The 25,265-nt window shown below is 41.6% G+C and overlaps 1 protein-coding gene across 6 annotated transcripts in view; it reads right to left on the bottom strand.

The window, feature by feature from the left end:
- Window positions 1-10,140: 10,140 nt before the first annotated feature.
- Window positions 10,141-25,265, bottom strand: part of SHLD1 (shieldin complex subunit 1) — a 120,173-nt gene continuing 105,048 nt past the window's right edge. For all 6 annotated transcript variants that reach the window (XM_057702668.1, XM_057702666.1, XM_057702667.1 and 3 more), the window contains one exon: window positions 10,141-14,080. In XM_057702668.1, the coding sequence (XP_057558651.1) occupies window positions 13,638-14,080 (443 nt within the window). In that variant the 3' untranslated portion in view covers window positions 10,141-13,637. The remainder of the gene's footprint in view (window positions 14,081-25,265) is intronic.

Raw genomic sequence — 25,265 nt, forward strand, 5'->3', positions numbered from 1 at the left:
TCCTTCCCTCTGTCTCTTCCTTGCTTGCTTACTTTCTCTTGCTCTTTCTTCCTCTTTTTCTCTTTTTTTTATTTATTGTTTTTGTCTTTTTTGTCTATAGTCTGTTGTTGGTTTCAGGTTGCAGGCTGGCTGGTACCCAGGATCTACGGAAGATAGAACACCCAGGGATCTCACCATGGTGGTGTTCTTCAAGTCATGAGGACCCCAGCCAGTGCACTTTCTTCTTTCCATCTTTAAGAGTCCTTAAGAGTATGATTGTATGTTGAATTCTTTCCATGGCATTTAGTTGTTTTTAGAGGGGAGAAGCCAGGAAAAATGAGTCTATATCATCTTTTCCTGGAACTGAAAGTTGCCTGAGGATTTTGAGCAAATGTTTTTAGCTTAAGCCACCGTATTATCTGCTGACTGCTGCTGTAATAAATTGCCACAACCTTAATGGCTTAAAACAACACAAATATATTATCTTTTGTTCTGGAGATCAGAAGTCCAATAATGAGTCTGGGAAAATCAAGGTATTGGCAGGGCTGCACTCCTTCCGGAGGCTCTGGGGAGAATCCATTCTTTGCCTTTCCAAGGAATGCTATCTGTGGTCCCCTTCTGGCAATGGCATCACTCTGACCTCTGCTTCCATTGTCACATCTCTCTCTGACACTGACACTCCTGCCTCCTGCGTATAAGGACCCTTGCGATGACATCAGGTCCACCTGGACAATCCAGGATGGCCTTTTCACTTCAAGATCCTTAATCACACCAACCATACCTACAGAGTCCTTTTGGCCATGTAAGGTGACATATTCCTAGGTTTCAGGGATTAGGTCATGGACATCTTTGGGGACCAGTCTTCTGTTTGTTACAAAGTTAATGGATGTACTTTTGGATATGGATTCCCCAGCCCCCCAGCTCTTCTTCAGAGGCAGCAAGAGTTAGATTTTGTCTGCATATCTCCAAAGATACTTTATGCATCCACAAACATTTCTTTTTTGCTTCCATTTCCCCCACGCTAGTGGTAATTTACTGCATAGACTCTTTTTCTCCTTGCTTTTTTTCCCAATTAATAATAGGGTTTGGAGGTATTTCCACATTAGAATGAAGGGAAGTTCCTCATTCTTTTTACAGCTGTGTAGTGGTCCATAATGTGGTTATGCCGTAAGCCATCTAACCACTCCTTACTATGGGACGTTAAGGTCCTGCTGGGATTTGAGGGGGTGACTGACAATGGCTTTTTTTTCAAGGGAGGTGGGCGCTAGTCACAGTCATGGCTAGAGGGGCTTCAGCTGAGCAGCAGTAGGGTAGAGGCCAGATTAGACAGGGATAATGAACCAGTGAACACAGAGCAAATGGGGCACAGAGCAAATGGGGCCACCTCACAATTCCCTGTGTGCTATAATTCACAAAGAGCTTTCAGGCACTTTTTATATTAATATGTATTGAATATTTGTTAGCTTATGAGAGCCTCATAAAGACTCTGAGACATTACGATCACCTATTATCTACAATTTGCAGACAAGTAATTTCAGGCCCAGAGAGGTTAAGTGACATGCTTGGGGGTGAACAGCAGCAGAGCCATCTCAGGGTCTTCTCTGTTTCCAAATTCCAGTATCTTGCGTCTTAGCTATTTCCTGGGTCCAGAAGATGGGAGCAAAGGGAAGAGGAGGAGCTGGACAGAGCTAACAGGATTAAATGAAGGGTTTTGTGTGTGTGTGTGTGTGTGTGTGTGTGTGTAATTTTTTTTTTAAGATGAAGGAAACCTACAAATACATGATGGAAAAGGGAGAGGAAATGGGAGAGGGCTGAGGATACAAGACAGTGGGGGAGAGAATGTGAAAAATCAGGGGAGGGTCAGGCACTTCCTCCTTGCTGCCAGGAGTCCTTGAACCAGAGCATCTGAGAATTCCTCACCTTATGTCCACATGGGCCACACGCCTTCTAGAGGGTCAGTGTGGCAAGCATTAATCGGGAACCCAGGAGTGTCTTGCAAAAGTAACCGGAATGCTTTCGCAGCTCAAATACACATGAATTACATCCTCATGAAATAATAAAGTGTGTTTGAGGCATCTGACATTAAGCTGCAAATGCTGAAAAAGGCTGAGGGAGAAACAACAGCGATGGAAAGATCCTAAGTCTTGTGTCTTCTGTGAATGCACCACCTGGTGACACAGCAGTTGGAAAGGATTCACTTGGGTAGGTTTGAAGAATTCTTCTTTCAGCTGCTGGTAAAACCACTTTCTCCACTGCACAGCTTTCAGGTATTTAAGAAAAAAGCAATGAGAGAATAAGGCCAGTAGATTGCAAGCAGGTAAACAGCCTTGACTCTGGTCCACAAGCCTATTTGCTGAGAGTAATTTATCCCAAATGGGCTGTCATTTGGGTCTCCTTAACGTGGGTTTTCTCGATCCAAGTGAGAAAGTTGCTGCAGAAACAACTGTGCAGAGGTAGCCTGAGCCTGCAAGGGATGTTTGGGTTTTCTGGACTCTGCATTTTTCTGGTAAAGGATCCCTGAGGACTGATCAGCTCCTGCAGGTCTAAAACCATGGCCCATGGACCAATAATATTCAGGGATGTGGCCATACAGTTCTGTCAGCATGAGTGGGAATTTCTCAACCCTGTTCAGAAGAAGTTGCATGTGATGTGATGATGGAGAGCTATAGTAACCTGGTCTCACTGGGCCACTCCTTTCTAAGCCAGACATAATTGTGTTATTGGGGCCAGGAGAGAACTCTGGATGGTTGTGAGGGAAGAAACGAGAAGTTGGAGTACAGATTTGGATTCAAGTTATAAAATAATCAGAGATAGGAAAACATTTATATCTGGAAAACATTCATCTTTTTCTGCATCAGAGAATTCATAGTGGTGAGAAATGCTATGAAGATGAAGAATGTGGGAAGGCCTTTAGTTATGCCTCAAACCTAGCTCAACATGGAAGAGTTTATATTGGAGCAGACAGCCAGGACTCCAAGATGGCGTCAGTCATACCACTGAAGGAGAAGAAGCTCGGATAGAAAATTAGGGGAGCTGCCACACTGGATGCTAACATGGGATTTCATCCCTAAAGGCACTGATGGAGCCTTTCAAAGAGGTTATTACTGGTGTTACAACAAGTATTTCAATGTGGAGAAAGGGAGCATCACTGGGCTTCCTATGGTGCTGGCAGCCTATGTGATTTTCAACTCTGCCATTCTTGCAAGGAACTTAAACATGTGAATCCCCTGGTGATCCAGTGGTTAGGACTCCTCACTTTCACTGGTGAGGGCCCGAGTTTGATCCCTGGTCAAGGAACTAAGATCTTGGATTGTGGGGTGTTAGTTCCCTGGCTAGGGATTGAACCTGAGTCCCCATGGTGGGAGTGCCAAGTCCTGACCACTGCACTGCCAGAGAACTTCCAGCTCCAGGCAATATTAATCAGCTTGAGCTCTCCTGGAGGTCCCCAGCTTGGTACAAAGACCTGGCTCCACCCAACTGCCTGCAGGCTCCAGTGCTGGATGCCTCAGGCCAAACAACCAGCAAGACAGGAACAGCCCCACCCATCAGCAGACAGGCTGCCTAAAGTCATACTAAGTCCACAGATATCCCAAAACACACCACCTGATGTGGCCCTGCCCACCAGAAGGACAAGATCCAGCTCCTCCCACCAGAGCACAGGCACCACCCCTTCCACCAGGAAGCTGACACAAGCCCCTGGACCAACCTCACCCACCAGGGGCCAGACACCAGAAGCAAGAGGAACTATGACCCTGCAGCCTGTGGGAAGGAGACCACAAACGCAGTAAGTTAGACAAAACGAGATGACAGAGAAATATGTTGCAGATGAAGGAGCAAGGTAAAAAAAAAAAGGAATCCTCCATAAGCATGAGCAGCCAAGTGAGAACCATTGAAGAGGGTGCTCTCTGCATGCCTGACCATGACCTTTGCCTGGAACCCTTGAATCCTTTCATGGAGAATTAACAATAAAAGATGACTGGTAAAAAAAGGAAAAAAGAAAAAAGAAAAAAAGGTCTCTCAGCAACTTTCAAGAACATAATACAATAGTATTAACTATACTTACCATGCTGTACATTACATCCCTGTGACTTATTTTATAATAGGAAATTTGTAGCTTTCGGCCACCTTCACCCATTTCACCCACTGCATCTGGTAACCATCAGTCTGTTCTCTGTACCTATGGCTTTGGTTTCATTTTTTTCTTTTTTCTTTTGTATTTCACATGTAAGTGAGATCATACAGTATTGGTATTTGTCTTTCTCTGTCTGTCTTCACTTAGTGTGAGGCCCTCAAGATCCATCCATGTTGTCACAAATGGCACAAATGGCACAAATGCCACAAATGGATTTCCTTCTTTTTATGACTAATATTTGATTGTACATATACTACATTTTTAAAAACCCATTTGTCTCTTGATGAACTCTTGTTGTTTCCATGTCTTGGCTGTTGTGGGTGGTGCTGCATTGAACACTGGGGTGCAGATATATTTTCAAGATAAGGATTTTGTTTCCTTTGGATGGATACCAAGAAGTGGAACTGCTGGGTTATATGGTAATTCTAGTTTTAATTTTTTGAGGACCCTCTTTACTGTTTTTCATGGTGGCTGCACTAGTTTGTTTTTTGCATTCCCTCCAGCAGTACATAAGAGGTCCCTTTTCTCCACATCCTCGCTGGCACTTGTTATCTCTTGTCTTTTTGGTAATAGCCATTCTCACAGGTGTAAGGTGATATTTTATTTTTTTCCTTTTAAAAAGACTTTTATTGAGATATAATTGACATAAATGGCATATATTCAAAGCGTACAATTTGATTTTTTATTAGTTATCTATTTTATACATATTAATGTATATATGGCAATCCCAACGGTGATATTTTATTGTAGTTTTGATTTGCATTTCCCTTATGATTAGGGATGTTGAGCACCTTTTCCTGTACCTGCTGGCCATTTGTATGTCTTCTATGGAAGAATATCTATTCAGATTCTCTCCCCATTTTTCAATTGGGTTGTTTGTTTTTCTTTTTCCTTTTAAGTTGTATAAGTTTTTTTTTAATATATTGTGGATTGTAAATCAACTATACTCCAATATAAAAAAAACAAAAAACAAACAAACAAAACACATGAGCTTTCTCTGAATGTAAACTAACTTGCTCATGGAGTTTGTGGTCTCTGACAGATAGGGAAAGTGGTTTTCCCCTGGAAAAGAAAGTAGAGTCTGAGAGAGTCAGCCACTGCAAAGTGACCTGGGAGAGTGGGAATAGAGAGAGGAAAGGAATTAAAAAAAATATTTTGAGCCAAAATGCAGACAAAAGTAAATTGATTTGTCATTTATTTGGATGTACACAAACCTACTTGCAAATGAACTGCTTCATCTTGCTTCCATTGAAGTATTTTAAAGTAAATTACAACCATTAAAATGTTTTACCACTGAATCCTTCAGTATACATCTCTAAACAATACAGACATTTCCTATATTTTATTTTATAAATATAAAAGAGCATTGCTGTTTGCCAGGCTGGATGTGCTGGCCGTGGGTGAACAAGACAGAGCTCATGTTCCTTTGGTGGGAGTAGCAGATAGGAGGTGGGAGGAGACTTGAACCATGTACCACATAGTTGCAATCGCTTGGTGTAATCGTTATGAAGGTGATGTTGAGTGCTGTACGACTACATGGAAGGTAGCCCCTCCCAGCAGGGAAGTGGGGGGGAGTGGTCCTGGAAGCCCTCTCTGAGGAAGGCACACTGTGGTGGCCCTGGGGTGGGAGGAAGCAAGGAGCAAAGAAGGATGGCTCGGGGTTAGGTATGGGCTCTGCCACCACCTCCACTACCTGTTAGCTCTCTGTGTCTTCATTTCCCCATCTGCAAAATGGGGCCAGTAACAGGGGTGTTTGAAATGATGGTTGACACTTATTAAGGAATCCACCATCTTACCCAAAATCTGTTGGTTAAGAAGGTGGCATGTTGAGCAACTAAGAAGCCACTGTGGCTGCAGCAAAGAGAGTAAGGGTGTGGGGCTCCCCTGGTGGCACAGTGGTTAAGAATCCACCTGCCAATGCAGGGGACATGGGTTCGAGCTCTGGTCTGGGGAGATTCCACGTGCCGCAGAGCAACTAAACCCATGTGCCACAACTACTGAGCCTGCGCTCTAGAGCCCTTATGCTGCAACTACTGAGACTGTGTCGCAACTACTGAAACTCATGTGCCTAGAGCCTGTGTTCCACAACAAGAGAAGCCACCACAATGAGAAGCCCACGCACTGCAATGAAGAATAGCCCCAGCTCTCTGCAACTAGAGAAAGCCTGCTCGCAGCAACAAATACCCAATGCAGCCAATAAATAAATAACAAATCTTAAAAAAGAGAGAGAGAGAGAGAGTAAGGGTGAAGTGAGGGATGGGCAGGACCAGCTGCTAGACTGAGGGCAGTGAGAAGCACAGAAGAGGGCACGTGGCAATGTTGGGTCTACATTTTTAATTTTTCAGTTATTTAACTGCAAAGGTGATACATGCTTTCATTTTGGACTGCCATGTCCCCACATCTTTGTTAGCACTGGACAGGACTGATCTTCTCAATTTCTTACCAATCATATAGATTCTAAAACAGCAACACTTTTTAAAAACTGTATTTCTGTCATGACTTACATCAAGCGGCTCTTCATACTGTCCACTGAGAAAAAAATGCACAACCTAACAGTTGCAAGTTATGTTTTATTCAGGGACCTTACTGAGGATGATGACTTGGGAAGGCAGCCTCTCAGACAGCTCTGGGGAACTGTTCCAAAGCCATAAGGGAGGAGCCAGGATATACAGGAACTTTTGCTGGAAACAAAAGCAAAAACAAAAACATGTAGTTGAACATCAAAAGATTACTGCTAACCAGAAAAAAACAGACGTCTTGTTAATGATTTTAGTGCTGTAGTATGGGAAGATGCAAGAGTCTGAGCTCCTTTAAATTATCCCTGATATGCACCTTAACTACGTAGGTCCAGTCTCCAGTTTTCCTCTGTCCTGAGTTCCCCTCGGGGTGCACCATCAGGGCCGCTGCCGTGGCTGAGGGCTTACTGGCTGCAACAGTCATTGTTTGCTGAAATGCCAGGCAATGCTTTTTGTCCACAACACTTACTGACAATTTGCATTTATTCTGTGAAGTACCTGTTCATACTCTTAGTTCATCTTTCTATTCATTTGCCATTTTAGCATTTATTGACAGAAATTCATCATATATTATAACATTAAACTCTCATATGTTAACATCTGAGCAAATATTTTTCTCCAAGTCTGTCTCTAGTCTTTCAACCTTTTTTTCCTTCTTTTTTAAATAAATCTTTTTTTTTCTATTAAGATTTCATACATAGAAAAGTAGAAAGACTAATGTATCTCCATATACTCATTACCTAGATGTGGTAACTGATAACATTTTGTCATTTTTTTATTATCTTGTTTCTGTTAAACTATTTTGTGTTATAAAAATTTTTTAACTTGATTAAAAAAATTATAGACATTAAGACATTTACCCTAAATCCTCCAGTATACCTCTTTATGGTTTTCTTACAACATAATACCATTATCACTTATTTATGATATCTTTCAAATTTTTTACTTTTATGTAGTCATAACTGTCAGTCTTTTATTGTTTTGTATTGTTATCTGTTTTAGGAAGTGCTTACTCATGCAAAGATTATAAAAACATTTACCTTTATTGTCATCTGCAACTCTATAGAAGTTTTTTTAGGTTTTTTGTTTGTTTGTTTTTTCCACTTAGATCTTTAACCATCAAGAATTTATTTTTGGGTATATTGGTGAGGTGGGGATCTCACCATTTATAGAATACTTAGGTAATTCAACCTTTACCAGAGTTTTGAAATGTTACCCTTACACATACTAAATTTCCATGAGGACTTCCCTGGCAGTCCAGTGGTTAAGAATCTGCCTTCCAGTGCAGGGGACATGGGTTCGAGTCCTGGGGAAACAGCCCGCTCGCTGCAACTACTGAGCCCGTGCACAGAGAAGCCCGTGCGCCGCAACTAGAGAAGCCTGTGTGTTGCAACAAAGATCTTGCATGCTGCAGTCAAATAAAGAAATTTAAAATTTTTTCCATGAATATGGCAACTTATAATTTTGCTTAAAATCTTCAAGTTACGTCCCATTGTCTTTAGAATAAAATTAAAATTCCTCATCTGGGCTAAAAAGCCTTCCACCTGCTTATGAAACTCATCTACCACCCACTCTGCCGGCTGCAGACTGCTCCAGCCACAGGGACTTCCTTCCGTCTGGGCACTTAGAGCTCACAGGAGGCTGTTTCACATGCATTTCACACGTGCTGTTCCCTCTGCCTGGATGCTCCAGCCTCTGTGCGGCGGGCTCTGGTGAACCCTGCAGCTCACAGTTCAAATGGCACTTCTTCAGTGTCTTTCTAGACCACCCAGTCTAAGCACCCACCCCAGGCACTACTACATCACCTTTATTGCCCCAGAGCACTTCTCACTATTTGAAGTCCATCACACTCTCTAGAGGGCGAGCTCCATGACAGCAGGAGACCTTCCAGGACTGGTTCTCTGCTGTTGGGTCAAAGGAAGTAGACTTTCTTCATCTTGATAGAAGTTGCCAAACTGCCCTGAGAAAAGCATTGCCACCTCACTTTCTCCTTAATAGGCACTCAGAGCACTTGTCCCCCTGCACCCCAGCTTTTTACCACCTCCAAAATACAAAAATCAGGAAACAAAAACAAACAGACCCAAGACGACTAAGGGTATCTTATTCAAATGAAGTAAAATGTATTTAACCTCATAAATTGCAGTTCTTCATATTTGAGTGTGGTTGGGCATGATTTTATGCATATTAGCCATTTATATATACTTTTTTCTTAACGATCAGTTAATATCCTGTCAGGTTTTTCAAATGATTTGTAAGAATTCTGTTTATTAAAAAAAAAGTCTCTTTATTACATGTGTTCCCAGTATTTTCCTCATTTTGATCTTGTTTATGACCTTAAATATTTTTTGCCTGTAGGATTTTAATATTTCCAAAAAGCCAATTTTATCAAATTTTTCCTTTAGGATTTTCAGGTTTTGTGCCATTCTTAGAAAGATCTTCTCTATTCCAAGATATCTAGATAGCTCTTTCCATATGTGTATATGTATATGATTCATTTTTTATTGTAGCATTTTTATGATTTTATTTTTTAAATTTGGAAATCTTTAATCCATCTGGAATTCATTTTGATATCAAGAGTGAAGTGAAGAATCTAACCTTTTTCCTTTCCTCCCCAAGTGTGGGGAGCCAAATACACTAAGACTATTTGCTAAAAATTCCACCTTTTCCTCATGGATTTGAAATGCTACCTTCATCATATATTCAGTCTCCATCTGCATTTATATCTATTTATGGGCTGAACTCTTTTTTTTCGTCTATTTTTCTTTTCTAGTTGCTTTAATCACTGTAGAGTTAAAAACATTTTCACGTTGACAAGCCTAGCTCCTTCTCTTTAATTTGCTAGCTATGCATGCATGGTTTGCTTTTTAGAAGGATTTGCACTGGGAATTCCCTGGCGGTCTAGTGGTTAGGACTCTGCACTTCCACTGCTGGGGGCCAGGGTTCCATCCCTGGTCAGGGAACTAAGATCCTGCAAGCCACGTGGTGTGGCCCCAACCAAAAAATTAAAAAAATAAAATAAAATAAAAGGATTTGCACTATAGCTGCAGGGTAAAGACAATGGAAAACGTGGATGTGGGTTGACCTGACTGAACTTCCTTGCAGTATTCCAGGAGAGAGATGGTAGAATACAGACTAGAACACAGAAAGTACCATAGATTATCTACCCCATTGTAATCCAAATTTTAGTCATTTTCCAGTATACTGCTTTCACTGATATATCTAAATGTCACCTACAGTATTATGAATGTAACTTTTTCACTAATTCAATTTACTTTAAAATTTTAAGTACTTTTATATTAGGTGTATGCCATGTAATATCTGTAAAAGCATAGATCAGACGTAGTAGTTATATTTTTCTAACATATTAAATGAATAGGTAACAATGAAAATAAACACTGTCCGTATAGCACCTAAAGTTCTTTTGTGTACTACCAGTATTTTGAGAAACACTGTTCTGAGCAAACCACTCGAATCAGTTCTTTGAAAATCTCCACTCAGCCTGGGCTGGTTGGTGATGTCTGTTGCTTCAGCAGGATGCTCGTTGACGTGTGGGTTTTTACAAACTTGTAAAAATCTTCAAGATGTTCACTTATAAATACTTTTCTGTGTGATGATAACCAATAAAAAGTTTAAAAAAAGTTTTAAAAGTTTTTTAGGTCCACTGTATTGTTTTGTGCTAATTACCAATAATAAAATCAATTACATACAGAGGTCATGCAAAGATACAGACTAATGAACCGAATAACAGTTACACAAACTTAAAACACTGGTAGCAGTTCTCTTCCTTAGAGCTCTGAGGTTCCTGCAAGCATATCCATCCTCCCATGGACCTCTGAAATGGGCCGCAGATGATATCCTAGATAGAACGTTCACAGGAGGAGAAGATGTCAGTGAAGTGATCTGTAGGGCAGAATTAGACAATGATGCCAGAGGCCAGAGCCTTAATATCTTCATAGCTTAGTCTTTATTAAAGGTAAATGGAGATAAGTGGAAAATGCCATCCTAACCTCATGAAGATCAAATTAAGGAGTGAGGTTGCAGGGAATCAAATATTTTGTATGACCTGTCACAAGCACTTATTCAGATGCAGGCAAACACACACCACACTCCTTTTTTACCCTAAGGTGATTCTGGCTTTTAGACATCTAAATTCTCTGCTTTCAGAGGTTACTTTTTTCCAAACACCCACAGCACTGATATTAATAAAGGTTACAAAGTCACTGAAACTAAAATCTCACTGCCAAATAGAAGCTGCTGCTTCCCAGCATGGAAACTCAAATAGTTTGCATCCTTTGTCCTTTAAAAACAGTATAAAATAATCCAGTTTCCTTCTGCTGGTAGCCATGCAAATTAATCTCCAATATTTCAGTGACTGAATAATGCTAAAAACTACAGCACTCAAGGGCAGCCATCTATTTGCTTCATATCAAAAAACAATAAAACTAGCAACTTCAAAATTCAACCTGTAGATGTTCAATTATAAGTCCCCCTGGTTTCACAATTATTGGGCTGGGGGCAGCTGAATTGGAGAAAATGCAGATGACTGCTTGTCAGAGGAAGATCTGGAGTCTTGTTTTAGCAAAGGCATGCTTGTTTCCTATTTCCTTCCTGTTAGGTCTCCTTCCAGTGGTGCCTGCGCTTTGAGGTGGATACTCTTTCTACCTCTGATCGTCCCAGAACTGGAAGCCTTAGTAGGTAATTCCTGACTTTTAAAAGGCTTTTCTTTCTCCAGTCAGTAGTCCCCAAGAGACTTGGCTTGAGAGGGCTCCCTCGTTGCTAACGTACACGCGTAGGCTGATCTGTTTGCATAACCTGCTTTCTGGAAATCGCATGGAGTCTTGTGCCAATTTCACCTCGAGTTTCCCCAAACCTAACTGCTCAGTGTTGCCAGCCTCTCTCGTTGTTCCTCCAGCCAAGTGATGGAGCCCTTTCTGTCTGTGCAGTTTGTTCGAAGGACCTTTGAGGGAGAGATCAGTGTGAGGCTTCTGATTACAGTTTCAGGGAGCTCAGTGCTAGCAGATGTCCTTCTAACAACCGACTCTCGAATGAACATTCAGGATACAGCTGAGGAGCAGAGGACCTGCCAGCGCAGGCCTGTTCAGGCATTGAAAGCTGCTCCACATAAAAAAGAATGAGATGATGCCATTTGCAGCAACATAGATGGACCTAGAGATCGTCATACTGAGTGAAGTAACTCACAGAGAAAGATAAATCTCATATCATATCGCTTACATGTGGAATCTAAAAAAAGGGTACAAATGAACTTATCTACAAAGCAGAAATAGAGTTACAGATGTAGAAAACAAATGTATGGTTACCAGGGGGTAAGTGCGGGGAGGGGTAAATTAGAAGACTGGGATTGACATATACATATTACTATATATAAAATAGATAACTAATAAAGACCTACTGTATAGCACAGGGAACTCTACTCAATACTCTGTAATGGCCTATATGGGAAAATAAGCTAAAAAAGATTGGATACATGTATATGTTTAACTGATTTGTTGTACACCTGAAAGTAAGACAACACTGTAAATCAACTATACTCCAATAAAATTTTTAAAAAATTTTTAACATAAAATAAAATAAAAATAAAGCTGCTCCCGGGTGAAGCAATGGCAGGACAGGGGTGAGGGGCCAGCCATTCAGAGAGTGACAGAGGGTGCCGGCAGCAAGCAGCCAGGCAGCAAGCAAAAATAATGAGAAAGGAGTCCACTTGGACAAAGGATTCCTCTTCCTCCACCACAAACCGACAAGCCGCATGTGTCAGCCTAGCATATCATGAGTGAGCTCGCACATACTTTGGTGGGTGGTGCACATTTGTTTCTTCTCACCTTTCACATTTACAATCTGGTGGAGATGAAAAGACTTTTTAAAAAAAAAATTTGTGAATCTTAGCTGTTATTTTAGGTGGTTCAAATGTTCCTTCCATACACATTTAATGTTATAAAACAGGAAACTCTGGCTTTGGAGAGGCAAAGGTGTGATTAAGATGTGATGTCCATTTTGGAACCATATTTATTTATTTTTATTTTTTATTTTTTTATAAGTTTATTTATTTATTTATTGGCTGCTTTGGATCTTTGTTGCTGCCCGCAGGGTTTCTCTAGTTGCCTTGAGTGGAGGCTACTCTTTGTTGCTGTGTGAGGGCTTCTCATTGAAGTGGGCTTGTTGTGGAGCATGGGCTTCTAGGTGCATCAGCTTCAGTAGTTGTGGCACATGGGCTCAGTATTTGTGGTGCACGGACTTAGTTGTTCCACAGCATGTGGGATCTTCCCAGACCAGGCCTCGAACCCATGTCCCCAGCATTGGCAGGTGGATTCTTAACCACTGCACCACCAGGGAAGTCCCCTGGAACCATATTTAAGTCTTCATTATTGGGAGACATGCATTCTCAATCACATGGTGACAGTTTTACAACTTGATAAAATTCTTATACTTAATTCAGCATAAGGCATTGTATCCTTCAAAAAACTCATTGAATGGAAGCTTGTTCTTTTAGATCAGTTTCTTCCAGAAGTAGGCTCCAAGTCAAGGGTTCAGGTACAAGAGATTTATTAAGGAAACGCTCCCAGGAGACACCAGTAATGAGTGGGAGAAGGACAGGGGAAGGAAGGAGCCAGGCGAGAGTGAGATTTCATGCGAAGCCCAGCCTTGGCCTGATCAGGCGGAGGCTTGAATCATGTCTCAGAGCTTGTCCTTCCTGCAGACAAGGAAGCTGGGCTTTTGGACTCCCAAACCAGTTGGTCACTGGCCTTAGGTCAAGGGGTTGGGGGGGTAGGAGATGGGGTGGCCGTGGAGGCAATAAAATCCTCAGGGACTGCGGGCTCTCCATTTGGGCCAAACTGGCTCCAGGACCAGGTCGCAGATGCCAGCCTTTGCCTGCAGAGCAGTCAGCCAGAGGCTGGGCACACAGAGCTGGCGAGAGGCCCGAGGGCTTCTGGGTGAGGCACCAACAGCATCAGCCACAGGCTGCCCCCACGCATGCTCTCGCCCCCAGTTGCCCGTTACGGGTCTTCCGTCACGTTCTGCTGCAAGAGGAAACGAATAACTTCTTTAGAAAGTCCTGGGGTCAGCTTTTCATCCTTCAGAGATGCATTTTCTTCTCTGGGTGGGTAGAAGTGCGCATCCCTGGCATGTTTCTGTAAGACGGAGCAGCCGTCCCGGTTGAAGATGACCTGGGCCATTTGAAAACTGCGGAGGGTGTACTTCTGGTTCTCCTGGCCCTTCAGTTCACTGATTTTCTGAGACAGGCACCGGCAGACAGATGTGGAGAGTGAATTTCCAGAGGCTGGCTGTGGATGGCCAAACACTTCATAGAATCTGTCCAGAGATTTCTGAAGTTCAGCATCCTCTGTCTTGGTGTCTGGTTGGCCCTTCACAGAAGGGTCAAGCCAGGAGTTCTCAGAGGTCCAGGAATCATTTTGTTCAGTATTTAGGTTACAGGTGTCTGCAAGACAAAACACATTCCAATACTCAAACACATGTTTTAAAATATCAGCAAGCAAGGCAAGAGCAGATGATGTTTCTTTTCAATTTAACACACCCACTGTTCCTGGGTAGCTGGCAATGGACAGAATCAGCTGATTTCAGAATCTGTTCCCACTATCCTGGGATTATGCCACTTGTTTGTTCAAAGTAAGAATATCTTACTTGCATGTATTAGGGGTTCTTTTTTTTCCCCCCAGATCTTTATTGGAGTGTAATTGCTTTACAATGTTGTGCCAGTTTCTACTGTACAACAAAGTGAATCAGCTGTATTTATACATATATCCCCTCTTGAGTCTCCCTCCCACCCTCCCTACCCCACCCCTCTAGGTCATCACCAAGCATCGAGTTGATCTCCCTGTGCTATGCAGCAGCTTCCCATTAGCCATCTATTTTACATTTGGTAGTGTATATATGTCAATGCTGCTCTCTCACTTTGTCCCAGCTTCCCTTTTCCCCATGTGTCATCAAGTCCATTCTCTACGTCTCTCAGGGGGACGTAGAGACGTCTATCAAGTCCATTCTTAACCTGAGAGTCCTTATATAGAAATTCAGGGTGGCTGTGAATGAGGATGGGGAAAAAAATCTTATCTTATTTTCATTAACCTCTACCTGAAGTTAAGAATTTCCTTCCACGATGAATGTAGGCAACAAACTTATTAGCAGCAGTACCTGTGACCCTGTTACCAACAGATCACAGCTGTTTTCATTTCATATTAGAGTTTGTTGAAGACGTTTTAAAATATCATTTATGCTTATCACTATGCTGTGGACAAAACTGTGTCTCTCCAAAATTCACATGTTGAAGCCCCAATCCCTAATATGACTATAATTGGAGACGGGGCTTTTAAGAGGTTATTAAATGAGGTCATAAGGGTGCAGCCCTAATCAGATAGGAGTGAAGGCCTTACAAGAAGAAGAAGAGACCCCTCTTTCTCCCTATCCCCTGCCCCAACCAGACGTGCAAAAACCAAGGAAAGTCTGTGTGAGCCTGTGAGGACACAGTGGAAAGGTGATCTCTGTGAGCCACAAGGAGAGCCCTAACCACAGCCTGGCCACTGGCACCCTGATCCCAGACTTCCAGCCTCCAGAACTGTGAGAAGATCCATTTCTGCTGTGTGAGCCACCCAGTTTACAGTACTTTGCTATGGCAGCCCTGAGTAGGCTAAGACACACTGCTCCAAAATCACCGTAGTTATAGTTCTGACACTAGATCTTATTATGTAAGTGTTAATAAAAAAGTGTTACATATTCATTACAATATCACATCTTGGTTCTTTAAGTATTTTAATAACTACATTTCAATAATTTTTCCTTAGTAATCCCATGTATTTTACCTCATGCATTTAAAAACATTCTGAGAAGCGGTCAAGAGGCTTCACCAGATGCCAAAGGGATGCACGGCACAAACACAGCACTGACCCCTCAGGTAGACGCTTCTGGGCATTTATGTGGTTCAGACGTTTTCTCTTCTACTCCCTACAATAATCCTATAGACTCTTTACCACTCAATTAAAGTCACCACCTTTGTGCTTTTAAAAGGAAGGGTAACAAACTAAGTGATTTAATAATAGACTAGAAGAAATCAGAACTGAAGACAAATCCTAGTTCCTGATCTAAATTTCTGTACTTCTCTGGGCACCCTAATTCTTAACATAGGAATCTCTTAGGTCTTTTGAAACAAAGAATGTTCCTATTGATGTGTTCTAGAAAAGACTGCATACGAAAAATTAATTTGCAAGTTACAGAATTCCGTATACAGCTACCAGTTTTATTCTTGAAAATATCATACTTTAAATCAAAATATTTTTTCCTCTTTTCACTCTGACATAAGCTTTATTAAATTATGAGCTTTAATTCCACACACCCCCACCCTTGCTAACTCAATAAGTAGTTATAATAAAAATATTTGTACTTGCTAATAACGAAGAAATTTGAAAGATGCAATGGGTGAAGTTTTAGAAAAGAAGGCAGGATTTGGGGTTTTGACTCTAGTTTTGCTACCAGGTAGAGAGACACCTTTTTGAGCTTTCTCATTTACAAAATAAGAGTTTTACTAAATGATCTCTCTCCTAGAACTTCTATGGTAATACAGGGAATGGAGACGTATAATCCAAAGCATGAGGGTATCCAAAAAGAATGTGGACACATGTTCCGTGACACACATGTGGGGCCACACATGGGCAAGCATTCACTGACTCAACACACATTTATAGAAAGCTGATGATGCAAATGTAACTCATTGCAAGTTGCTACAAGATATACAGAGGATGCTGAAGACCATGTCTTTCACCTGAGGTAGTTAGACCTTAACTAGGAAGAGGAGACATACTTCTAGACATCAAACAACTGGAAAATACTCACAGGATATACATAAATACACAATGATGTGAGGATATTGACTGGGGACAGTGTGGCTGCAAAGACAAATGCAGTGTAAGGGAAGGCTCGGCACACAGCAAAATTAATGAGGGGAGCCTCTTTGGAGAGGTCATGTGCAATCTTATCATGAAGGGACCAGAATCAGAGACTGTGGAGACAGAAAGAGGGTTAATGAACAAGGCCACGTGGCAAGAAGCAGCAGAAACTAAGCTATTCCACGGCTGGTGTCGTTATCCTCCTCTACCAGCTGTCCATACCTTCAGCAGCCTGAGACCCAGGCTGAGGCAGAAGGAGAGACCATTCACAGAGTGGCCAGACAGGCTCCTGGGACAGACAACAGAGACCATCCTTTTTAAAGAATTCAGTGGCAGGGATGCTGTTTCCATTTACAATGGATTTTGGCAAGCCTAAAACTATGTCGCAGGCCCCTCAATCATAAAAAATAAAATGAAATTTCTAAAAAAGGAAAGGAAATTTCCTTTGCTGCTGCTATGCCCAGAGCTTCTGCCTAGTTCTTTCTGCCTAAGTTCCTCCCAACAAGCCCATTGCTGAACTGCAGCCTCCTGGATGGGCGGAGGGTGAGGGAGGCAGAGGCTGGCCCTTTTCTGGTCCTTGTGTCAGAGAAACAGCAGGAGAGGACTTCCTGGCCACCTGACTTGGAATGCTGAGCATACTTTCCAAAAGCAACTTTCTTATCTGTATAGGTCAATAGGTTCTACAATGTGGAAGGTGATGCAGATAGACAGAGTGGAAAGTTGGGGATCATCCAAAGCAGAGTGATTCGTAACACAGTCTCCAAAGTCAGGCAGACACAAGTTCAAATCTCTGCTCTGCCAAGTTCAAGTGGTGCAACACTAAGTTACTTAATATCCCTGAGACTCAGTCTCCTCGTGTGCAAAATGGAGATACTACCAGTTATCAGCTCATAATTCTCATGTCATGAGAATTAACTAAGATAATATATGCAAAGCACTTATCCCACCTTGAAGAATGGCTGATTGCAGGCTGGTGATAGGAAAGTACAAAATGAGCCTGGAACATCTCTCTGTTCTCTGATGCTCAGAAAATGATGGGGGTACAACAAGGGGAGCAGAGGCCAGCCCTAAAGGGATCCCATGGCCAAATCTGCAACAACTTGAGCATCAAAATAACGAGCATTAACAGATTATAACCCACTTACTGAAACAGAAAACCATGCATCCATACAATAATTGGAAGTTTGATGAGGAACAGGATATTTACAGTCTCAGAGTGCCTCCCCATAAGATACTTACCAGTTACAAAGGGAAAAAGAATAACTTTATATGCAGTGGAGAAGCATAGCAAATATCACCATCCCCAAGTGATCTAAGCAAGCACCGTAGGTAACAGGGCAAATCAAAATCACGTGCCACCTGACTGGTGGCATCATCACCTGAGCCAGCTATGAAGAAGCAGCAAACAAAACCAAATCGAGAGACATTCTACAAAACGAATGGCCTGTACTCTTCAGAAGTGCCAAGTTCATGAAAACCAAGGAAAGGCTGAGCATTTGTTCCAGACTGAAGGAGACTACAGAGACAGGACAACTAAATGCAGCACGTGGTCTCCTTTGGCTCTTGTTGCTCTGCAGAACATTCTTGGGCCCCTTGAACGGGGCCTGGGGATTAGATTGTAGTAATGTGTCACTGTTAATTTCCTGATTTTGATGGCTTCTTTGTGCTTTGTAGGAGAATGTCCTTGTTTGTAGGAAAATCAGGGATGGTGGGCAACAGGTTGGCAACTTACTCTCAAATAATTCGTGAAAAAAAAGTTACTTGTGCTTGCAAGTTTTCTATGAGTTTGAAATTGTTTCACGAAAAAAAATTAAAACAAACCTCTGGAGGAATAATTGTTAAAATTTCTTTGGGTGGCCTACTTTAAAATTAAAACAAAAAAAACCCAGCCTTAGTCCAGAGCTTGGCTAATGTAATCGCCCAATGAATATACTGCCATTAGAGAGGCGAGGAGAAAGGGGAAGGCGAAGGGTCCCACCATGGCAGGATAAGATGTCTCTTCCCACCTTCTTCCCCATGGATGATCTGGTCCTGGGGTGTAAGGCAGGAAGCCAGGGGCTGAGAAGGATCAATGGGAAGAGAGAAGGAGAGCTCAGCGGTGACACTCCAAGTAGCAGGGCATGTACTTATTAAGTAACTGGTCAATAACTTTGATATGCAGATTTAAAATTTTTCATCTGTTTCTTTTTTATATTTCATTTAATTTTTGAAATTCAGTGTCCAAGAAAGAACCTAAAAAGCTAGCCTGTTGCCTCTATTTTTCATGCAAATGTCAAGCAGACAGCAACTCATCTTCAAAGGAACACTCCTTCCCCTTTCCAGAAAAGTATGACAATATGGGTTGTCATTTACTATGTCAGTTCTTTTGAACACCGCCTCCAGTTCATTTCAGACTTTGATTTCCTTTTAAAATTTGCTTTGCTACCAACTACAAAGCCATCTCTCTAATCATGTGGCTGTTGTGGCCTTTTGGATACAGCACTGTTTCTTCACCAGTATACAAAGCCAGTCACTTCTTTTCCTGATGCACCTGCACATGGACAGAAGATGGATCTCTGATAACTTGGTCAGTTCCTGCTCAGTGGAGCGTCCTCACAGCTATACTCAAACCCCACCTTATTTTACCTGTTGCTAGAGCTCAGACTCGCAGGGCTCTCAACTGGGGACAGTAATGTCTACTTTAGGGACAGACTGGGGATGTTTTTGTGTCAGTGATTGGAAAGTGCTACTTGCACTTAGTGAGCGGGATCAAGGATGTAAACATCCTACAATGCACACAGCAGTCCCATATATTAAAGAATCATCCTTCCCCAAATGCCAGCAGTTCCCTCCACACCCAGGGAGCAACAATGGCTCAAAGGACTCTGGCAGGAGTGGGAAGGGAATGCTGAGTCCCACTGCGTTGTAGCAGATTGATTGGCCTTGAGCTCCCTGAGGTGCCTTTGCTACTGATCCCTGCACAGTGAATGCCCTTCTTGTGGGCACGTATTTGTACCACACATTCCTTCCCTCTCAGACTTTGAGATGGCTTTTTTTTTTCCCCCTCACTAACAGCCCCAGTCCTAATGATTTTGGTATTATATAAATCGGGTGGAATTTCCCTTTTTATTTCAATATGCTTTCCATCATGAATAGATTTTTTTAGAATTTGCAAGAAGAAAGAGAGAAGGATGGGGCTTGATATTGCAATGCTTTTGCATGCATGGCTTCCAGGTTACCTATCCACCAGAACATTCGTTTGTTAAATTTTCTTTTAACCAAAGAGTGAAGAGATAACATATAGGTATTTGAGATTCTTAGAAACCTAAAACTATTTTTATATCCTTAGGAGTTACAGATGCTATTTGAGTTTAGTAATCCGAGACAATCAATTAGCAGGGAGCATTGAGATTAATGGTTGCATCCTGAGACTAATGCCATTAGCTTTCAGAAACCCAGATATTTAATGGGGTTTCTTCTAGCAAATCTTCCATGGCTGCTCCTGCGGTTGATAAGTGCACAGTGGCATTTTATCTCTGTCAAATATTTCAGCCTTCAACTTTAACAAGTTTCCTTTAAATGGACTTGATATTTATAACTCTGCCTCCTCCATGCAGCAGTGTCAACAGCCGCCCACCCTGCTTTATTTGTCCAGTTTCCTTTACCAGCAACTGCTAACTGGGAGGATCTGTGGCTTCAAGGCTGCATAGAGGTGAAAGAAATATAAGCCATAGTAAAAATATGGAGAATTATCAGGATTCTGTGAATTCCCATAGTTCTCAGAGCACTGCGTGGTACATGCCCAAGGGTGGCCCTGCTGCCTTGGTTTGTCTGTTGGAGGCTCCCTGGGTTCTCTGTGGCTCTAAGAAAAAGTCACAGGCATGAGAACCAGGTGAATGCAAGAACGGCACACTTTGGATGCAAGGACTTATCTCCTTCGTGACAGCAGTCAGGCCTCCCAAGCTCTCTATATGGGTGACCTACCAATTTTAGTATATTAGGGGCTGTGGCCCAAGGGTCTGGGTTACCACTCAGCTAGGCTGCATATTCCTGCTCCAGATCTCACCTACTTTTCCTTCATACCCTCTTCTACTCCTCTCATTCTTGCTGCCCCATTCCATACTCTATGGAGGAGAACAGGAGTAAGCAGGATGACTGGATGAACAAGAATAAGCCCTACCTCCAGCCCTACAGGCCGCAGGGAAACCTAACTGGCTCTGACACCTCTGCCTCCTGGCTTCTTTCCTGATCCTTGAACGCATCAAGAACGTTCCCTCTTCAAAACCTTTGCACTTGCTGCTCCCCCTGTGGAATGTGCTTTTTTCCACATATTTGCATGTTCTCAGTGAGGCCTTCTGTATTAGTCAGGATGGGCTAGGTTATGCTACATAACAAGCAAGTCCCAAATCTCATAAAACTACAAAGGGTTATTTCTTACTACTGCACTCTGTGTCATACTACAAGTGGACCTGTATCATCCTTGCCCTTACCCTGAAACCAGGCCAGAGGGGCAGCTGCTACCTCAACATGGCTTAGTGACTACAGCAGAGGGAAAAGAGCATGGTGGAACAGATAGTCACCAGGAGAGCTCTGTCATTTCTGTTCACATACCACTGCCAGTGTTAAGTTGTATGGCCAAACCTGGTTTCAAAAGAATGAGGAAGAAAAATTCTCCTGTAGGGAGATGGTGACGGTTTATACATTTTGGAATTTGCAACTGTTCCTTTAAAGGACAAAACCCACATACTCACGAGGGAGGGCAAGGAGGTGGTGTGGACATCAAGATATTTAATCCAAATTAACACTTCAAAGGATAGATGGTCTGGTCAGGTGCTTTTGAAAACCAGTCTAGGTCTGTACTTACATCTGAAAGTAAAAACTGGATGAATCACCTATGCTGTCACCTTTCATCCTAATGATGAACAGATGCAATGGGCAGAGGACAAGACCTCTAAAGGCAACTGCTGAGAAATAAAATGAGTGCTGGAAAAATACAAAAATATGTGTGGTAGGTGAACAGCCCTAAAAGTAGGTGCCTGGGGCAATGAATAAGGCCCATCTCTACTGTCTGATTCATAAGCTATCTCACTTTTACCTTGGCATTTTATGTTTTTTTTCTAAAGAAGTTAAAATGTTCTGAAAATTACAGGGAACTGTAATGTCCAAGTTCACATCACTCCAGACTGACAATTAACACATTGTCATATTTGTTTCAAGTCTTTCTTCCTATTAAAGAAGAAATGAAAATTCAATTAAAATTGACATAGAAATAGAAATTCCTACATAGAAATTGATTCCTTCCAGGAATATATATATGTGTTCATAAGCAAGACAGAGTGTTGCTTTATGTGTGAGGGTCTCTTTAATTTTATTTTCAACATACAAAGTTTTGCTTTTTTCCACTCAATCTTATGATTTTTTACTTCTAGCCATTGTTGATATATGAATCTGCTTTATAGTATACTGCATTATTTTTCATCCATTCTCTTGCTGAAGGGCATGTAGGTTGTGTCTAATTTTTCACTATCACAAACAAGGCCTTAGTGAGCCCTTATGAACTTGTGAGACTTTCTCTGGAAATACATCCAGGAGTGGAATTGCTGAGTTGAAGGAAACATGCGTTTTCAATTTCGCTGGATCTTGCCAAATCACTCTCCAAAGTGGTTGCAGCATTTACATTCCCACGGGCACTGTCTAGATTTTCCTATTTCTCCACAGCTTTGCCAAACCCTGATACTGTCAGACGTTTCAAGCAGTATCTCCTTATTGGGCTCACATTTCCCTCATTACTGCATGGTTGAGCTGCTCTTCATATACTCATTAGCCACTTGGGTTTCTTTACTGTGAACTGCCTATTCATATTCTTTACCATTTTTCTTTCTGGTTTTTTTCTCTCTTCTATCTCCTTTTTAATGGCGTACAAAATGAATTATAAAGAAAACAATATCTTTGTCTAACTTTTCTCCAATTAATCTCAGGACTAGATTTTTCCAGTCTGAAGGGGATTAAAAAAAAAAAAACAAAAAAAGTGAGAATGAAAAAAACACTTCACGAGAAGCCTCAAATTCTGTTTTTGTTTTAACGACAAACCTTCTCAAGCAAAACAGCTCTCTTGGTGTCAGCTTATCACTACCGAAAAGTAATACTGTATTTCTACTCCATTTAATAAAAAAGTCATACACCGCACCTGACCCAGGGCAGGGAACACATCCAGCTTACTGAGTCTCATTTTCCAGATGAGAAAACTGAGATAGGACCAAGTCTCCAGAGTCACTTGATGAAGGGATTAGCAAATAGAACCCACAAAAAGGTTAAGCTGCTCCTCAGTTTTCTTAATTAAAATCATCTTAAAAATAAATAAAATCATCTTTGTATGACTGTCACTTGCCAGGATGAGGAGGACCACTGGGGCTTTTACACGTTGGTGATGCTGGGCCAGGTAGGAGGCTTGAGAGCCTCCCTAGAGGATTCATAACCAACGTTTAAAAACCAGAGGCTGAGATCCTAGAAATGCTTAACTACTCTCTTCTTCACTCTGAGACTGAGGCTTAGCCTAAGGCTTGACTTAAAATAGCTTGGTTTTGTATTTTATTAAATAGGAACCAAGTTAATGGAACAGAGAGCCTGACCCTTTCACAGCTAGAAAAGCCATGGGGAGTTACCTTGTTCAACTCTCTCATTTTCTGGACCAGAACATTTTAGCTAGAGCTGGAAAGAGAACTGTGGTCCCTACAGACATACAGAATGGACTTGTGGTTGCCAAAGGGAAGGGCGGGTGGCGGAAGGATGCACTGGGAGTTTGGGGTTAGCAGATGCAAAATATTACATATAGAACGGATACCAACAAGGTCTTACTGTACAGCACAGGGAACTATATCAATATCCTGAGATAAGTCATAATGGAAAAGAATATTAAAAAATATATACATATGTATAACAGAATCACTTTGGTGTGCAACAGAAATTAACACTGTAAATCAACTATACATCAATTTAAAAAATTGTTTACAAAAAAAAGCAAACTGTGATCCCTCACCCCTGTCCATGTTCTGGGTACCAGAAGCCCTGAGAAGAGACGACTGGGCGAGGCCATCAGACAAGAGACCTAAGCTTCTGCAGGAGCCACTGGGAATTAGGAGCTTCATGGTAATATTTAAAGTAATCGTTTTAAAGTGTTTTTCCCCCAAATGGTTTTTAAAATTTAATTTACATGGGATGTTTCAGCATATTTGTTTCAAATCCTGGCCTAGATAGTAAGGAACAATTGTGAGCAGAAAGGGAAAGCAAATGATTCAGATTTAGGTTGCTATGACAACATTACTATTTTGAATACAGCTGTTTACTTCAGCAGAGTTAATTTAAATGTGAGTGGCTAATTAAGATGATGCTTGAAACTTTAACCTTAACCTTTACTGTAAGAAAAAAGTGAGCACTTTAGAATGATGCTTGAAGTGTTGCTGAAGACATATTATCAATAAGACCAAAAAAAAAAGAAGAAGAAGAAGATCATTCCCCTTTGCTGGGGAAGCAGAAACCTGATCCATTTTCCTTGAAGAAGAGTGAGAGCCTACTCACAATCTGTCCAAATCCACAAGTCAGTATTTCCTAATTCTAAGATTTAAAGAGGAACGGAACAGAATTCCTACCAAGACTGAGGTAGTTCCAGAGCTGACACCAGCAGTAAGACTTTCTGAGACTGACAGACAAGGAAAGTCTGATGTTTGTCTAGCAGTATTTTTGTTAGACGCATATTTGTGTAAACAGATTTCACTCCACATCAAATCAAAGTTAAGCATATCTCTGAGGTGACAGACTGAATTAGAAACAAATATACCAGAATGTAAATATATAGCTGAGTGTCCGCCTCCAGAGTAATTACCCTGAGGGGTGGGGAGGGGTCAAGCTCTTTTTTAAAAAATGCTGATGTCGCTGAGAGTATTTTGGAGCCTCTTAGAAAACGTCTTCATTTGCATCGGAAAATTCTTCTGGATGTCCTCATTGGTGGCAAATCTCCATCCGCAGAGGGCAGAATTACCCTTTTGGAAAATGTCAAGAGGCATTAGGAGTGAAATCTGATAAATAACGTAGGTGAGCATGCAGGGTAACAGGGCATGGGTTAAAAAGCAAGGTTTATCTCCAAAAGGAAATTGCTTTTCTTATGTTTCACATGCTGGTTCTGAAAGTAGTTCTCACAAAGGAATTCCAAAGTCAGCTCTATGCAATGGCAGGCAGCATGGCTTCAGCGTACATATATTTTCAAATTTGCTACCCTAAAGGACAGACTAATGTGGACTTAAGTTTTAGCTACTGTATTTTTTTAATTTTTTAATTTTTAATTTAATTTTATTTTTTTAACTTTTTTTTTAAAGCTCTTTATTGGAATATAATTGCTTTACACTTTTGTACCAGCTTTTGAGGTACACCAAAGTCAATCAGCTGTATTTATACATATATCCCCATATCCCCTCCCTCCCGTGACTCCCTCCCACCCTCTCTGTCCTGGTCTTCTAAGGCATCACCCATCATCGAGTTGATCTCCCTTTGTTATACAGCAACTTCCCATTAGCTATCTATTTTACAGTTGGTAGTGTATATATGTCTATGCTACTCTCTCACTTCGTCCCAGCTTCCCCTTTGTCCCCTGCCCCCCCAACCATGTGTCCTCCAGTCCATTCTCTGCATCTGCATCCTTATTCTTGTCCTGTCACTGGGTTCATCAGTACCATTTTTTTTTTTTTTTAGATTCCATAT

The sequence above is a fragment of the Hippopotamus amphibius genome, chromosome 12, assembly GCF_030028045.1.
Source record: "Hippopotamus amphibius kiboko isolate mHipAmp2 chromosome 12, mHipAmp2.hap2, whole genome shotgun sequence".
NCBI classification, from domain to species: domain Eukaryota; kingdom Metazoa; phylum Chordata; class Mammalia; order Artiodactyla; family Hippopotamidae; genus Hippopotamus; species Hippopotamus amphibius.